Source organism: Peromyscus leucopus, chromosome 23, assembly GCF_004664715.2.
Source record: "Peromyscus leucopus breed LL Stock chromosome 23, UCI_PerLeu_2.1, whole genome shotgun sequence".
In the NCBI taxonomy this organism is placed as follows: Eukaryota; Metazoa; Chordata; class Mammalia; order Rodentia; family Cricetidae; genus Peromyscus; species Peromyscus leucopus.
Window position 1 is genome coordinate 37,195,319 of NC_051082.1, and position 19,183 is coordinate 37,214,501.

Sequence of the window (19,183 nt, forward strand, 5' to 3'; positions counted from 1 at the left end):
AAAAAAACAAATAGTTGAAGGAAACAAATAAAAATGTTCAAGACCTGAAAATGGAAGAAAATAACCCAAAACAAAATGAAACAAACAAAAAAACCCCACAAACTGAGATAATTCTGGAAATGGAAAATTTAGGGAAGTGAAGAGGAACTACAGACACAAGCATCACCAGCAGAGTATAAGAGGTGGAAAAAAGAATCACAGATATTGAAGATGTGGTGGAAGAAATAGATACATCAGTCAAAGAAAATCTTAAATCTAAAAAATTCCTGACACAAAACATCCAGAAAATCTGCAACACTATGAAAAGACCAAATATAAGAATAATAGGAATAAAAATGAGTCCCATCTCAAAGGCCCAGAAAATACTTTCAACAAAATCACAGAAGAAAATTTTCCTAGCCTAAAGAAGAAGATGCCTATAAAAACACAAGAGGCACACAAAACACCAAATAGATTGGACCATAAAAGAAAGACTCAGTGCCATATAATAATTAAAACACTAAAAACACAGAAGAAAGAAAGAATATTAAAAGCTGCAAGAGAAAAATAGCAAGTCATATATAAAGATAGACCTGTTAGAATAACACCTGACTTCTCAACAGAGACTCTAAAAGACAGAAGGGAAAGATGTCTTACATACTCTAAGAGACCACAGAAGCCAGCACAGACTAATATATCCAGCAAAACTTTCTTTTTTTACTTTCATTTGTTATTTAAAAGGTTTTTTTTTTTCATTTTACATACCAACTACAATTCCCCCTTCCTCCCCTCCTCTTGCTCCTCTTCCACACACCCCCACTCCACCCCCATCCAGTCCTCTGAGAGGATAAGGCCTCCCATGGGAGTCAACAAAGTCTGGAATATCACGTTGAGGCAGGACCAAGCACCCCCTCCCCTGTATTGAGGCAGAGCAAGACATCCCTGCGTAAGGAATGGGCTCTAAAAAGCCAGTTCATGCACTAGGCCTACTGCCAGTGGCCCCACACACTGCCCAAGCCACACTACTGTCACCCACCTAGTTCTGTCCCCTCCAGGTTCCACAGTTATCAGTGCAGAGTCAGGGAGGTCCCACTAGCTCAGGTCAGCCGTCTCTGTGGGTTTCCCCATCGTGATCTTGACCACCTTGCTCATATAATCCCTTCTCCCTCTCTTAGGCTGGACTCTAGTAACTTGGCCCAGTGCTTAGCTGTGGATCTCTGCATCTGCTTCCATCAGTTACTGGATGAAGGGTCTATGATGACAATTAGTGTACTCATCAATCTGATTACAGGGGAAGGCCAGTTCAGGCACCCTCTCCACTATTGCTTGGAGTCTTAGCTGGGGTTATTCTTGTGGATTTCTGGGAATTTCTATAGCACCAGGTTTCTCCCTAACCCCATAATAGCTCCCTTTATCAAGATATCTCTTTCCTTGCTTTCCCTTTCTGTCCCTTCCCCAACTCAACCATCCTGTTCCCTCATGTTCTCCTTCCCCCTCCCCTATCACCTCCTTCTGTGCTCCCAATTTACTCAGGAGATATTTCCTCTTCCTAAGGGGATGCATACATGTCCCTCTTAGTGTCCTCCTTGTTACCTAGTTTCTCTGGGATTGTTGTGGATTGTAGCCTTGTTATCCTTTGCTTTACACTTAATATCCACTTATGAGTAAGTACATATTGTGTTTGTCTTTCTGGGTCTGGGTTACCTCACTCAGCATGGTTTTTTTTCTAGTTCCATTCATTTGCATCCAGCATGTAGATAGGGAAAAGATATTTCATGATAAAAGTCAAATTTAAACAATATCTATTTACAAATGCAGGCCAACAGAAGACACTAGAACAAAAATTACAACCTAAGGAGGTTAGGTATACCCACTAAAACACAGGAAACAATCTCACATCAGTAAAACCAAAAGAAGGGAAACAACACACACTCACACACACCACCACCACTACCACCGCCACCGCTGCCACCACCACTACTCACTACCAACAAAACATCAGGAATTAACAATCATTGGTCATTGATTTATCTCAATATCAATGGCCTCAATTACCCAAAAAAAAGGTCACAGACTAACAAAATGTATGCAAAATAGGATCCATCCTTAAGCTGTATACAAGAAACACACTGAAATATCATAGACATTTACCTCAACATTACTGCCACAACATAGACATTACCTTAAAGGGTTGGACAAAGACTTCCTAAGCGAATAGACATAAGAAGCAAGCTGGTATAGCTAGCCAGTCTAATATCTAACAAAATAGATTTTAAACCAAAATTAATTCAAAGAGATAGGGAGGACACTGTATAATCATTAAAGGAAAAATCTACCAAAATGACATCACAATTCTTAACATCTATTCCCTGAATGCAAGGGCACCCACATCTATAAGAGAAATACTAGTAAAGCTTAAACTACACATTGATCTTCACACGGTGATAGTGGGAGACTTCAATACCCCACTCTCATCAATGGACAAGTCATCCAGACAAAAACTAAACAGATAAATAATGGAGCTAATAGACATTATAAACCAATGGACTTAACAAGTACTTACAAAACATTTTACCCAAAACACAAAAGAATATACCTTTCTCTCATCACCTAATGGAACTTTCTCCCAAATTTACCATATACTTGGTCACAAAGCTAATCTCAACAGATACAATAAAATTGAAATGACCCCCTGTACCTTATCAGACCACCATAGATTAAAGCTGGATTTCAACAACAGAAACAACAAAAAATCCTACAAACTCATGGAAGCTGAAAAACTCTCTACTGAATGACTACTAGGTAAAATCCTAAATAAAGAAAGAAATTAAAGCCTTCCTAGAATTCAATGAAAATTATTGCATAACATACCAAAACTCATGAGTCACAATGAAAGTGCGTACCAAGAGGAAAATTCATAGTGCTTAGTGCCTACATAAAGAAATTGGAAAGATCTCATTCTAGCAACTTAACAGCACACATGAAGGCTCTAGAAGAAAAAGAAGCAAACACACCTATCTTAGTTAGGGGTTGTTATTGCTGTGAAAAGACACCATCACCACTGAAACTCTTTTAAGAAAATATTTAGTTGAGGGAACTCATTTACAGTTTCAAAGGTTCAGTCCATTATCATCAGGATGGGGAGCATGATGGTATCCAGGCAGACATGGTACTGAAGAGGTAGCTAAGGGTCCTATATCTTGCAGGCGACAGAAAGTCAACTGACTCACTAAGTGGTATCCTGAACATAGAAAACCTTAAAGTTTGCCTCTACAGTGACACCCTTCCTCCAACAAGGACATTCCCAATCCAGTAAAGCCACACCACCTAAGTGCCACTCTCTATGAGATTATGGGGGCTAATTATATTCAAATTGCCACATTCCACTCCCTGGTCCCCATAAGCTTATAACAAAGACCCCATAGTCTATCAGTCTCAATAACGTTTAAAGTGCAAAGTCTCTTCTGAGATTTATGCAATCTTTTAGCTGTGATTCTGTATAAAAGCAAAATAAAGCTGGGTGGTGGCGGCGCACGCCTTTAATCCCAGCACTCGGAGGCAGAGGCAGGAGGATCTCTGTGAGTTCAAGGCCAGCCTGGGCTACCAAGTGAGTTCCAGGAAAGGCGCAAAGCTACACAGAGAAACCCTGTCTCGAAAAACCAAAAAAAAGCAAAATAAAAATTCACATACTTTCAACATATAATGTCACAGGATATATATTACCATTCTAAAATGTAGGGATGAGAGTATAGTGAGGAAATACTGGACCAAAGCAAGACCGAAAAACAGCTGCAAAAGCTCCAAACACTGCAACTCCGCGTCTGATGTCAAAACAGTCTTCAGCTTTTCAACTCTGTTTAGCTTTATTGACTGCAACACACTTGTTTCTTTTGGGCTGGTTCCACTCTCTGTTAGCAGCTCTCCTGGGCAGGTATCCCATGACTCTGGCATCTTAGGTTCTCCAAGATAATCTAGGTTTCAACTTCACAGCTGCATGCAATGGCCTCTCTACTAGGCCTCCATGCAGGAACATCCCTGACACATATCTGTCCTCGGCATCCTTATTCCATGACTCCTTTCTTTTATCCTTAATTCTAAAGCCAGAACAATGTGCCGAAAGCTGCCAAATTCTGTTGCTTACTGTGGCTAGAACATTGCCCCTCTTTCAATTACATATTCACCAGCTTTCTGTCCTTCACTGCCTAAGCTTGGCTGTCCTGAAACTTGATCTCTAGACCAAGCTGGCCTCAATCTCAGAGATCTGCCACCTCTGCCTCCTCAGTGCTGGGATTAAAGGTATGCCCCACCACACTCAACTCTAAGCCTTTCTTTAGTTTCTTTCCACAAGTTGGAAACTTAGCTGGGTGGGATCTTGCCCTAAGGTTTCCACTCCCTTTATTCCATTTTTTAATCCTTTTATCTCCTTGAACACAGGATTTAGCTCCATTCCACTTCCTGCTACTCCTTTTCTCCACAAAATTTTTTATTTTGTAATTTACTCTGCTCAGCTTATTTCTTTTCATTATAAATCTTCATTAGAGTTACTGCTAAAAAACCACATGACAGAGGCTGTTTTGAGATTTCCTCTGCCAACATAATTAATTCAAAATTCTTCACTTTAGCCTCAGGCAGACTCTCTACACAAGGGCAAAAGGCAGCTACTTTCTTAACAAAGATATCACAAGAATAATCTCTAGGCAATATAATAAAATTCTTCTCCTCTGAAACCTCTTGAGTGAGCCCCCATAGTTCAAATAACTCTTAGCACCTTTGTCTTATTTAATTCAATAACTCAGTTTGATTAATTCCTACCATATGTTCCTCTTGGGTGTTGTGGTAGTTTGAATGTATTTGGGTCCCATAATCTCATAGAGAGTGTCACTATTGGGAGGTGTAGCTTTGTTAGAGTGGATGTCTGTAGTAGCCATGCTCCTACTAGTATGGCTCACTAAGCAGTGATTAAAGCATTCCACTGCTTTTCAAACCTAAGCCACCAAAGTTCAAATTCCTCTAAACAAACATGTAATCAAGCCCTTCACAGCAACATTCCTGTCCCTGGTAACAACTTCTGTCTTGGGGTTTTCTATTGCTGTGAAGAGACACCATGTGACTACAGCAACTCTTTTGAGGAAAACATTTAATTGAGGAGGCTTGCTTACAGTTTCAGAGGTTTTTGTCCATTATCATCATGGCAGGGAACATATTGGCATGCATGCAGATATGGTGCTGCAGGGATAGCAGAGAGTCCTAGATCTTGCAAGCAACAGGAAGTCATCTGACAGTCACACTGAGGGAAGCTTGATCAAAAATACCTCAAAGCCTGTCCCACAGTGACACATTTTCTCCAACAAGGCCATACCCACTCTAACAAAGCTACACCTCCCAATAGTGACACTCTCTATGAGATTATGGGACCCAAATACATTCAAACTACCACAACACCCAAGAGGAGTATATGATAGGAATTAATCAAACTGAGTTATTGAATTAAATACAATAGAAACAAAGGGAACAATACAAAGAATCAGTGAGATAGAGAGTTGGTTTTTTAAGAAAATCAACATGATAGACAAACCCTTATCCAAACTAACTAAAAGATGGAAGGAGAATATCTAAATTAACAAAATCAGAAAAAGAGGACATAACAACAGACACCAAGGAAATTCAAAGAATCATTAAGTCTTAATTAAAAACCCTGTACTCCACAAAAATTGAAAAATCTAAAAGAAACAAACAATTTTCTTGATAGATACCACTCACCAAAGTTAAATCGAGATCAAATAAACAGCTTAAACAGACCTATCATCCCTAAGGAAATAGAGGCAGTCCTTTAAAGTCTCTCATCCCCCTCCCCAAAAAGGCCCAGGGCTATGTGGTTTTAGTGTGGAATTCTACTATATTTTCAAAGTAGTGCCAATACGTCTCAAATTATTGCACAAAATAGAGACAGAAGGAACATACCAAATTCATTTTATTTTATTATTTATTTATTTTTCATTTTTATTACTTTTTTTTCATTTTCCCTGCCAACAACAGTTCTGCCTCCCTCTCCTTCTTCTGCTCACCCACCTTCTCCCACCTCACCCCCCATCCACTCCCAAATTCATTTTATAAGACCACAGTCACCCTGATACCCAAACCACATAAAGACTCAACAAAGAAAGAGAATTTCAGACCAATTTCCTTTAGGAATATAGATGCAAAAATACTTAATAAAGTAATTCAAGAGCACATCAAAAATATTCACCATGATCAAGTAGGCTTCATCCCATAGATGTTGGGATGGTTCAACATATGAAAATAAATCCACCATATAAACAAACTTAAAGAAAAAAAACACATAATCATCTCACTGGATGCTGATACCCAACACCCCTTCATGATAAAAGTCAGAGAGAGAGTAGGGATACAAGGAACATAAAAAAGGCCAACAGCCAACATAAAATTAAATGTCATACATGTACACAATGTATACAAATCATGTCCACCCTCATTCTCCTTTTCTGACTTCTAGGATTCTCCCATTACATTTTCTTCCCAACTTCATGCCCTTATTTTATATTTATTCATTTATTTAATTTTTATCTTTTAAAATTTAAAGCTACTATTTGAAAATTTTATATATGCCTATTTTGATCATATTCTTTCCCTCTGCCAACTTTCCAGATCCTCCCCACCTCCCTACACATAATTCATGTTCTTTCCCTTTTTTTCAACATAAAACAAAAACCAAAAAAGTCAAATTAAATAAACAAACAAATTTTAAAAATACCAAAATAACCCAAAAAGTACAATAAAGACTTGGAGTCTGTTTTGTGTTAGTAGGAAGCTTACTCTGGACTGTGGTTATATACCCAGTGACATTCCATTATAGAAAACAAATTTTCCTTTTCCCAGGAGGTAACAACCTGTGGAGTCCAATTACTGCTACCCATGTCATGAGTGCATGGGTGTAGGGTCATCCACTAGGGCACGGGAAATCTACCAGTGGCCACACTCCTCAAGAAAAATGATTCAACCTCCCTCAGCAGCCATCAGTTGCCAGTATCTCCTCAGCTGGAGTGGACCCTGGGAAGTCCCTCTACAATCCATCCTGGAAGTTTTAACTGGCATGATTTTGCTCCAATCTCATGTGGGCAATCACATTTGCAGTGTGTTTATGTAGTCAATAGCCATGTCATATCCAGAAGACATTTCTCAGCACTTCTCTCCACTCTTACATTATTTTCAACCCCTCTTCTTTGAACTTTGGTTTGAATGGTGCTTGATACAGATCTTGTCAGTGAACACCCAAGATTGCTTACTTTCAGCACTTTGAACAGTGATCCCTCTCTGCATTAACCTCTATTCACTGTAATAAAAAGTTTCTTTGACCAAGGTTGTGAGTAGCAGAAATCTATGGATATAAACATTTAGAGGAAGTTTGACAACATGACAATTTAGGGGAAAAAGCATCAATAGATTCTTCCCTAGGGACCTGTGACTTTCCTAGTCATGACTTTGAGCCATACTTAACAGTATCAGGACTCAAATCTAATCAAGAAAATGGCTAGTTACTTCCATAAATAGTTGCTCTTATTGTATCATTGGATATATCTTGCCTAGCAGGTTGGTATTGTGGCATGTAGGGTCTAGTACTAGAAAAGATCATTGATCTCTTTTCTTCCTTGGCAACCTAAATAGCACCTACTAGTACTACAAAAGCTATTCATCAAGGAGATTTTTTTCTGGTCACTTCAAGATTGATATCTCTGTGGTTTGCAACCAAAATCTGTGATGTCTAGAACAATAGGGTCTTGCCATTTAGTTGTTTTGGACAAACAAGAGCAATGGCAATTAACTTTTTTGTTTTAGGTGACTCGGTCTTCTCTGACCAGTAAGTAGGATAGGGAGGTAGTCTGAGTTTGGCACTGAGATTTTCATTTAATAACCCATGTTTCCCAGGATCAGCATTGTTAACTTATATAGGGTTCTTCTGTTCAAATTACTTTAAAATATTTTTAAGTAGCTTACAAATTAGTTGAACATCAAAAGAATTATTACAGTCTTGAAAACAAACTCCTACCAATCCTTTGCCCTATACTCCTATACTTCATTTAAACTTACAGCTCCCAGTATTTCCTTCCCTTTTTTATATCATATATATTCTACTATTGCTTTTTATCATATATATTTATGAGTTAGCATCTCACTGTGTAGCTCAGTACAGGTTGTAACTTTTTATGTAAACCACGCTGGCCTTGAATTCACAGAGATCTGCCTACCTCTGTCTCCCAAGTACTGGGATTAAAGGTGTGCTCCACCATACATGGATAATTTTTTAAAGCTTGGATTGCAAGATCATAGATTTCCAAGTACATTCTTCATGTATATTTTGGATAAGCCTGTTGTGGGAATTCAATCCACTTAGCCAATGGTATTGAGGTAACTTGCCCTACGGGCATGGTCTTTTCTGAGTACATGACCAGATAAGAACTGAGGAGAGGGATCACAAGCACTCTCTCTTGGGTGGTCGGTGCAGGATCAAGTGGTGGAGAAGCATGGCTTGAATTTGGTTATCACCCTTGGGAAGAATGGCAGGACAATGACAGCTGGATTAGCAGCGGTGTCTACTTTGTTCTGTGACATGAGTGTACCTTATTCTTTCCCTAATAAATTTTGCCTGGCCCATCGCATCAGTGTCCCACTTTATAAGCCTTCTCTTGGTCTCTCATTTCCTCATTCCCCCTCATTCCATTACCTGTTGAACTTTTCTGCCTCTAGTATTCTCACTCTCTACTTACATTTCATCTATATTCTACCTTCATCCTGCTTAAATGCAACCCCCAGCCCTGCCACCAGCAGTCCATTTCTAGTTTCCACATGTACTCCATGTCAAACACACAAATAAATAGCCAAAGCTAGGACTTTTATATGTGAAAGAACATATGGTGTTTGTCTTTCTGGGCCTGGGTGATGTAACTCAGTGCAATTTTTCTGGTTTTATCCATTTACCTGAAAATTTCAAGATTTAGTTTTTCTTTACAATTGAGCAATATTCCATTGTGTATATGTGCCCCATTTTCATTACCCACTAAACAGTTTATGAACATCTAGGTTGATTCAATTTCTTGCATATTGTGAATAGAGCAGCAATGAACATGGATATCCAAACATCTTTGTAGTGGATTACAAAGTCCTGTGGGTGTTTATGCCATGACATACATGTAAAGGCTAAAGGAAATGTCAGTCCTCCCTTTCCATTTTGTTGAGAAATAATATTTTCATTTTCTACTCCTGCATGCACCAGGCTAGCAGCACATGGACTTCTGGAGATTATCTTATCTCTGCTTCTCATTTCCTCACAGTACCAGTGGGATTACAGACAAGTGCTACTGTACCCAGCTTTTTGTGGGGTTTGGGTTATCTGAATTCTGGTCCTCAGGCTTGCAAGGCAAAAACTTTACTCACTGAGCCATCTACATTCCACAGTTCATATTTTCTTTTAAGTGAATTTTACTTTTTGCTGAATGACATTTTCTCTGGTGTTAAAAGTTTCTTTTCTAGACATTCCAATACTCTTCAAATTGTTTCACACAATAGAAACAGAATGAACATTACCAAGCTCTTTTTATGAAGCTACAGTTACCCTGATACCCAAACCACACAAAGATGCAACAAAGAAAGGGAACTGCAGACCAATCACCCTCATAAACATTGATGCAAAAATACTTAATAAAATATTGGCAAACTGAATCCAAGGACACATCAAAAAATTATCTACCATGATCAAGTAGGCTTCATCCCAGGGAAGAATGCAAGGATGGTCAACATACAAAAATCTGTCAATGTAATACACCATAAAAACAGACTGAAAGAAAAAAAACACATGATCAGTTCTTTAGATGCTGAAAAAGCCTTTGACAAAAATCCAATACCCCTTCATGATAAATGTCCTAGAGAGATCAGGAATACAAGGAATATACCTAACATAATAAAGGCAGTGTACAGCAAGCTGACAGCCAACATCAAATTAAATGAAGAGAAACTCAAAGCGATTTCCACTAAAATCAGGAATAAGACAAGGCTGTCCACTCTCCCCATATTTATTCAATATAATACTTGAAGTTCTAGCTAGTGCAATAAGACAACAAAAGGAGATCAAAGGGGTACAAATTGGAAAGGAAGAAGTCAAACTTCCACTATTCGCAGATGATATGATAGTGTACATAAGTGACCATAAAAATTCTACTAGGGAACTCCTATAGCTCATAAACTCCTTCAGTAATGTGTCAGGATACAAGATTAACTAAAAAAAAAAATCAGTAGCCCTCCAATATACAAGCGATAAAAGGGCTGAGAAAGAACTCAGAGAAATATCACCCTTTACAATAGCCACAACTAATATAGAATATCTTGGGGGTAACTAAGCAAGTGAAGGACTTGTATGACAAGAATTTTAAGTCTTTGAAGAAAGAAATTGAAAAAGATATTAGAAAATGGAAAGATCTCTCATGCTCATGGATAGGTAGGATTAACATAGTAAAAATGGCAATCTTACCAAAAGCATCTACAGATTCAGTGCAATCCCCATCAAAATCCCAACACAATTTTTCACAGACCTCAAAAGAACAATACTTAACTTCATATGGAAAAACAAAAAACCCAGGATAGCTAAAAGAGTCTTGTACAATAAAGCAACCTCTGCAGGCATCACCATCCCTGAATTCAAGCTCTACTAAAGAGCCATGGTAATAAAAACAGCTTGGTATTGGTATAAAAACCAACATGTGGACCAATGGAATTGAATTAAAGACCCTGACATTAACCCACACACCTAATATCTGACAAAGAAGCCAAAACTGTACAATGGAAAAAAGAAAGCATCTTCAACAAATGGTGCTGGCATAACTGGATGTCAACATGTAGAAGATTGCAAATAGATCCATATTTGTTACCATACACAAAACTCAAGTCCAAGTGGATCAAAGACCTCAACATAAATCCAGTTACTCTGAACCTGAAAGAAGAGAAAGTAGGAAGTAGTCTTGAATGCATTGGCACCAGAGATCACTTCCTAAATATAGCACCAGTAGCACAGACACTGAGAGCAACAATTAATAAATGGGACCTCTTGAAACTGAGAAGCTTTTGTAGGGCAAAGGACATGGTCAATAGAACAAAATGACAGCCTACAGAATGGGAAAAGATCTTCACCAACCCCACATCTGACAGAGGGCTGATCTCCAGAATATATAAAGAACTCAAGAAACTAGACATCAAAATACCTAATGGTCCAATTAAAAAATAGGCTATAGAGCTAAACTGAGAATTCTGAACAGAAGAATCTCAAATGGCTGAAAGACATTTAAGAAATTGCTCAACATCCTTAGTCATCAGGGAAATGCAAATCAAAATGACTCTGAGATACCATCTTATACCTGTCAGAATGGCTAAGATCAGAAACTCTGAAGACAGCTTATGTTGGAGAGGATGTAGAGCAAGGGGAACACTCCTACACTGTTGGTGGGAATGGAAACTTGTACAGAAACTTTGGAAATCAGTATGGTAGCTTCTCAGAAAGTTGAGAATCAATCTTCCTCAAGACCCAGCTATACCACTCTTGGGTATATACCCAAGGAATGCTCAATCATACCACAAGGACACATGCTCAAGTATGTTTGTAGTAGCATTATTTGTAGTAGCCAGAACCCGGAAACAACTTAGACGTCCCTCAACTGAAAAATTGATGAAGAAAACATAATACATATACACAATGGAGTACTACTCAGCAGAGAAAAACAATGACATCATGAGGTTTGCAGGCAAATGTATGGAACTAGAAAATATCATCCTGAGTGAGATAACCCAGACTCAGAAGGACAAACATGATATGTACTCACTCATAAGTGGATACTAGATATAAAGCAAAGGATAACCAGACTGCAACCCACAGCTCCAGGAGGCTAGCTAGTAAGGAGGACTCCAGGAAGGATGCATGAATTGCCCAGTGATGGAGAAATGGATGAGATCTACATGAGTAAACTGGGGGTGGGGAGGGGTAATGGAGGACAAGGGATGGGAGATGAGAGCTTAGGGGAGCGGGAGGTTTCAACTAGCATGGTTACAGTGGGAGAGCAAGGAAAGAGATACCATGACAAGTGAAGACACAATGGGAATAGGGAGAAACAGAGTGCTAAGGAGGTTCCCAGAAATCCACAAGGATGACTCCACCATAGACTACTGGCAATAGTCGAGAGGGTGCTTGAACTGGCATACTCTGGTGATCAGATGCCTGAATACCCTAAATGTCATCATAGAACCCTCATTCAGTGACTGATGGAAGCAGATGCAGAGATCTATGGCTGGCTCCCAGGCAGAGCTTCACGAGTCAAGTTGATGAAAGAGAGGAGAGATTCTATGAGCAAGAGATATGTAGACCACAATTAGAAAAAGTACAGAGACAACTAGTCAAACTAGTGGAGATGCATAAACTGTGGACCAATAGCTGAGGATATAAAATGAATGGAAAATCGCTTAATAAAAAATTATTTAAAAAAGAAATTTCTTAACTGGACTTTTATTTAGGAAAAACATATACTGTACTATATTTCAAAAGAAAAAATGATACAAGATAGTAGACTTTAAGTTGATAACATATAGGATACACTTTTCAGCTTACAATAGTAGGTCAAGTCAAAACAAGAATTTGGAAAAACTTAAAAGCCTATTTATTTCTGAATACTAGAGGTGAGATGGAGGGAGGTAACATCAGAAAGTTTTTAAACATATATGCATATTTAAATTAGAGCTGAGAATTGTTCTTAAAGCATTATAAATATCATTTTCTTAAAAAAATTGAGAACTCGGTATAGTGGTGCAAGCCTTTAATCCCAGCATCTAGGAAGCAGAAGATCGCTGTGAGCTCAAGGTGAGCCTCATGTACACAATTCCAGGCTAGCCAAAACTACATAGTGAGAAGTTGGAGGGAGGGAGGGAGGGAGGGAGGGAGAGAGAGAGAGAGAGAGAAAGGGAGAGAGAGAGAGAGGACTTGAAACACAAAATTACAATTTAAAAGTTCTCATATTCATCTCAATCAAGCAAAGATCTTTTAAAATGCACCCAGAACTTGTATTTCTGAAGAGAATAGAGGAGGAGTCTCAGCGGTACACAAGGAGGTGAAAGGATGGCAGAAGAGGGCACCAAGAGGCAAACCAAACACAGCCTCAGGAATTAGTTCCTTGGCAGCAAGAGCGAAAGTCGAAGCAACATCCATATGCTAAGCTATTAAAGAGAAGTACCTTTGAAATATTACCTTCAGGAGAGACACACCTCTCTCATAAGCCATATTCAGTACTGTTCACAGAAGCTAAGTTATGACTAACCTCAGTGTCCTTCAACAGAGCTGTGAATAAAGAAAACGGGACACGTATGTATAATGGCATCTTATTCAGCTATAAAGAATGAACTTGGGCCTTTGCAGGGAAAATGGGTGTGACTGGTGTAGCTTAATAATATTAAGTGAATTAAGTCAGTCTTATAAAGACCAGTATATGTTTTTCATTGGTGAGATCTAGATTTTATATAGATACATAAAACCATATAGGTACAGATGACATGAAAGTAGACATGAAAATATCTGGATGAACAGTGAGAACTAACAGGATGATGGTGGCCTGAAAATGGAAAGAATAGCTGGGAATGGAGACATACAAAGAAATATTTGCAAGAAAAGGGGTTTATGTATCCCAGTTTAGATCTCTGGTAGATGGCTTTGTGATGATGGCTGATCAAGACATTGATCTAAGAGTACAGCAGAATGTCATTAGGAGTCATTTTATTATAACTGGTGGTCTAATACATAATTGAATGGCCAATAGCAAGGCAGGAGAAAGGATAGGTGGGGCTGGCAGACAGACAGAATATATAGAAGGAGAAATCTGTGGAAAAAGTAGTAGCCAGAGAAGGAGGAGGACTCCAGGGACCAGCCACCCAGCTACACCACCAGCCATGGAATAAAAGTAATATTTACAGAAAAGAATAGGAAAAGCCTAGAGGCAAAAGGTAGATGGGATAATTTAAGTTAAGAGAAGCTGGCTAGAAACAAGTCAAGCTAAGGCTGGGCATTTATAATTAAGAATAAGCCTCTGTGTAACTTATTTGGGAGTTGTGTGGTTGGTCCCCAAAAGAGTAAAAAAGGCCAACAAGAAAACAGCAACCCATAAAAAAGGAGTCATTTTATTGTTATGTTCTTTCAGTAGAACAGTAGTGTTTGGTGTGGTGATATTTTGCTTGTGCTCTTACAAATAAAGCTTGCCTTGATATCAGAGTGTAGAGCTAGCCACTAGAGGTCAGGCAGTGGTGCCACCCACCTTTAATCCCAGCACTTGGGAGGAGGAAAAAGGAAGTAATATGGCTGGGCAGAGAGAAGAAGTGATAAGGTAAGGTAGAGATAGGAGCTTGGCCCTTTCTGGCTGAGGATTTGCTAGAGATAACCACTTGCAAAAGAAAAATCAGGTTTTTTTCCAGTGGATTTTCATTGGGTATATAAACCACACTTAAGGACAGATCTTACGCCCAGCAGTAGATGGCCAACACAAAATGAATCCAGTGATATTTTTGGAGATTTTTGTTTTGTTTTATAATGCTTTGCCTGGGCATTTCCCCCCTTAAAGATTTCTCTCTCTCCTTATCTAGCTCTCTGTATACACCAATTTATACATACATACATACATACATACATACATACATACACATATACATATATATGTATACAGACACACACACATATGTTTCTAATTTTGTTTTTATGGGTTTTATTTGTGGGTGAATGTGTGTGTTTCTATGTCTGTAAGTGTTTCTTGTGCTTTGTCTGGTAGTTTTGTCCTATTCTGTTATTTATCTTATATTATTATTTTAGATGCCTGCTTGTTTTCTAATAAAAGAGAAAGATTTGGATGGATAGGAAAGTGGGGGAGAACCTAGGAGGAGTTGGGGGAGGCAAAACCATAATCAGAATATATTGAATTAAAAAATCTATTTTCAATAAAAACCAATAACATCAAATACCAATAGCTTCAATTCTCCAATTAAAACACACAGACTAACCTGATGGATCAAGAAACAAAGTCTATATATCTTTGATTTCCAAGAGACACATCTCATTTTTAAAGATAGCCACCAGGTTAGAGTAAAATGATGGACAAAATTCCTCCAATCAAAGGGACCCAGAAGGAAATAGGCATTGCTTAAACTAGTATCTGACAAAATAGACTTCAAACTAAAACTAATCAGAAGAGATTAAGAGGAACACTTCATTCTAATAAAGCAACAGTTAACCAGAAGATATTACTATCCTTAACATATATTCTCCAAAGTCTAGGGCATCCCCACTTTCTCAAATAGAGAGGTCAACTGAACAAAAAATAGAGAAGCATTAGGATGATTTGACATCATATATTAAATATCCTTAACAGAGATTTACAGAATATTCTACCCAAACACCAAAGAATACACATTCTACTCAGTGGCACATAGAAACTTTTCTAAAATAGACCACATCCACCACACAAAACTAATCTTAATAAACTCAAAAAGATTGAAATCACTTCTTGTATCTTAGATGACCATAATTAAATAAAATAAAATTGATAGCAAAATATCTCTAGTAAATACACAAATTCATGGTGATTAAACAATTCATTACTGAATGATAAATGAGTCAATGAAGAAATTAAGAATTAAATAAGAATCTTCCTGGAACTAAATGAAAATAAAAACACAGCACAAACAAACCTCTGGACACATTGAAAGCAGTTTTATGAGAAAATTTAAAGCTCTCTACATGTACATTAAAAATTAGGAAGACCACAAATAAATGGCTTAATGATGCAACTCAAAAATTTGAAAAGAAAAACCCAAACAAAACCAAATCTAAAACAAATCAAGGGCAATAAATGAAGAATAAGAATAGAAATCAATAAAAAAATCAAACAAACAAAACAACACAAAGAACAAGTGAATCAAAGAGCTGGTTCTTTGAGAAGATAAAAAAAATGGACAGACTCTTGGCTCAACTAACCAAAATAAACAAAGAGAAGAACTAAATTAGCAGAATCAGGAATGAACAGGGAAGCATTACAACATGCACCTAAGAAACTGATACTATTATGAGAGAAAATTTTACAATCTGTATTTCATTAATCTGGAAAAGTTGAAAAAAATAGATGGCTTTCCAGATTGTGCCAAATCACAAAAATTAAACCAAGAAGAAGTCAACAATCTAAATAGAATCATAACAAATGAGGAGATTAAAATAGTAATGAAAAGTCTTCAGCTGAAAAAGTCCAGGGCCAAATGGATTCACAGTATAATTCTACCATACTTTTAATCTTTCAGATCCTTCTTAAACCGTTTCAAAAAAAAAAAAAAAGAAACAGAATTAGCATTCCCAAACTGTTGCAAAGCTAGTATCACTCTAACACAAAAACCAGGTAAAGACACCATATTGATTTCCATTGAACATAGACTAAATAAATAGTCAACAAAATATTTGCAAATAGAATATAACAAAAAGATCATTAATCACAACCAAGTTGGCTTTATTATTGAAATGTAGGTTCAATATGGTTCAATATATGTCTCAAGTCAATAAATATAATAAGTCACATAATGGACTTATGGGGAAAATCAAATTATTATCTTCATAGATGCATAGAAAGCCTTTGATAAATCTATTATGCTTTCAAGATCAAGGTCCTAAAGAATTGGAGGGCTAGAGGGAACATACCTCAACATAATAAGAGATACATGTGAGAAAACCTACAGGCAGCCAGGCAGCGATGGTACATGACTTTAATCCCAGCCCTCAGAAAGCAGAGCCAAGCAGATCTCTGTGAGTTTGAGGCCAGCCTGGTCTACAGAGTGAGATCCAGGACATGCACCAAAACTACACAGAGAAACCCTGTCTCAAAAAACAAAAACAAAAATGAAAAACAAACAAAACAAAACCCTACAGGCAACATCATCAAGCTAAATGGAGACAAGCTTCAGTAATCTCACTCAGAAACTAGTCAGGGATGTCTACCACCTCCACTCCTTTTTAATATTGTACTTGAGTACTAGCTTAAAGAATGAAGCAAGAGAAGGAAATTAGGGGAATACAAGTAAGCAAAGAAAAAGTCAAGCTATCATTATTTATAGACAATATAATATTATATATTAGAAATTCTAAAAATTCTACCAGAAAAGAAATGATAATCAAATTCAGTAATGTGGCAGGATGCAGAATCAACTTGCATAATCAATAGCTTTTTTTGATGTACCACCAACAAACATACAGAGAAGGAGATCATGAACACATGCCCATTTGCAATAGGTTCTAGGAAAATAAACTATCTAGGAATAAACCTAACCAAGTAAATAAAGGATTTCTTTAATGAAAACTTTAAACTTCTGAAGAAGGAAGACACTAGGAAATGAAAAGATACCTCATGCTCATGGACTGGTAGAAGTAGTATCATAAAGATGACCATTCTAGCTATTTATAGATTCAGTGCAATCCCAGTCAAAATCCCATCTCATTTTTCTCCAGAACAAATAAAAAATTATCCTAAAGTTTATATGAAATTACAAAACAATCTTGGAAAAAAGAATGATGCTGGATGGATTACAATTCCAGATCTTAATATATATTAGAAAGTCATAGTAATAAAACATGAAACTGACACAAAACAGACATGTAGACCAATGGAACAAAATCAAGTCCCAAACATGAGTACATGTAACTTTGGCAACTTAATATTTGACTAAGATGCCAAAAAACCTATGCCAAAGAACAGGAAGCATCTTCAACAAATGGCTCTGGGAAGACTGGATGTCCACATGCAGAAAATGAAATTAAATCCATATCTATGAACTTGCACAAAAACTAAACCCAAATGGATCAAAGACCTGAAGGTGAAGTCTGAAACACCAAAGCTGCTAGTAGGAAACACAAGCAGTGCCCTTCATGATGCAGTTGTAAGGAAAGACTCTGTTTGTCCAGGAATTAAGGCCAACAGTTGATACTTGGGCCTTCATAAAACTAAAAGTCTTCTGCACAGTAATCAACCAGGTGAAGAAAAAGTCCACAGAGTAAGAAAATCTTTGCCAACTCTACAATTGATAAAGGTTTAATAACAATACAAATACAAATTAATACAAATAACTAAAAAAGCAAATATAAATAATTCAAAAATAAAGATCCTTACTATTTCCATACACTCCTTGTACATAACTCATGCCAAAGGCTGGTATTGTGATTCTAGGTAATACGATTAGATATAATTCAGTGACAACACAGGCTGAAAGAGGGTCAGGAATGGTTGAGCAAAAAAGAGATAATTGAGTCTCAGAAAGGAGAAACTGGAATGAAGAAAACTAGAATCCTTTTTGTTCTTTTTGAAGCAAAGAAACTAGTGATAGAAATAATAAAAATAATTTAGAGATAGTTCTTGGGACATGGAGCAGAAATAACAGTGTGGAGGATGTAGACAGCACTGATGTATGCACACATAATATTTCTAGGCATTATTCATTTGAAAATAAGACAGAAAATGAAGAAACAAAAAATGAACTTACTGACGATAGTAGGTCTCATTGCTTGGATCACCAGTCACAGAATCTAAGACAATAGAAAAAAGTGGGAAAAATGCAGCAACCACCATATCCCCATCTTTGTACACACTGGGTTTTGTCTTTGCAGCACAGTAAGAACGATCAAAGGAGTAGACATAGTTGGAATACTGCAGGACCAGGAACATAAAAAGCAGGAGCATCGTGGAAGTCTGACTATGTGTAGAGTTTGAATTTACCCAGCCAGCTGGTGTATACATATCCCATGTATTTGTGTCCATTCATGTAAATTCCAATTTTGTTGTTTACTATGCTGGCTACTCTTATTCCCATAGCTCCTTTAACTCAGTTTTCTAATATCCCCTGGAGGATTCTGAAAAATATTCTTCCCTGGAGCGTTGCATCTGGGGTCCTATTTCAGGTTAAAAAAAAAACACAAAATGGAAAATATGTTTGAGGCTCATCTTCTCCAGCCCCAGGTGCCATGATATCATCAAGTACCATTGACAACAGGGCTCCCTCCTGAGATGAAGTCCTCCTGGAAAGACTTGACCAAGTTGGTATCAAGAAACTTTTACCTTTAGCTATTGATGAAAATGTTGTCATCAGG

The 19,183-nt window shown here is 37.5% G+C and overlaps 1 protein-coding gene across 1 annotated transcript in view; it reads right to left on the reverse strand.

Annotated features, from left to right (window-relative positions):
* Positions 1–18,776, reverse strand: part of LOC114686068 (vomeronasal type-2 receptor 116-like) — a 75,138-nt gene extending 56,362 nt beyond the window's left edge. The window contains exon 1 of the mRNA XM_028860715.2: positions 18,580–18,776. Within this exon, the coding sequence (XP_028716548.1) occupies positions 18,580–18,776 (197 nt within the window). The remainder of the gene's footprint in view (positions 1–18,579) is intronic.
* Positions 18,777–19,183: the final 407 nt, after the last annotated feature.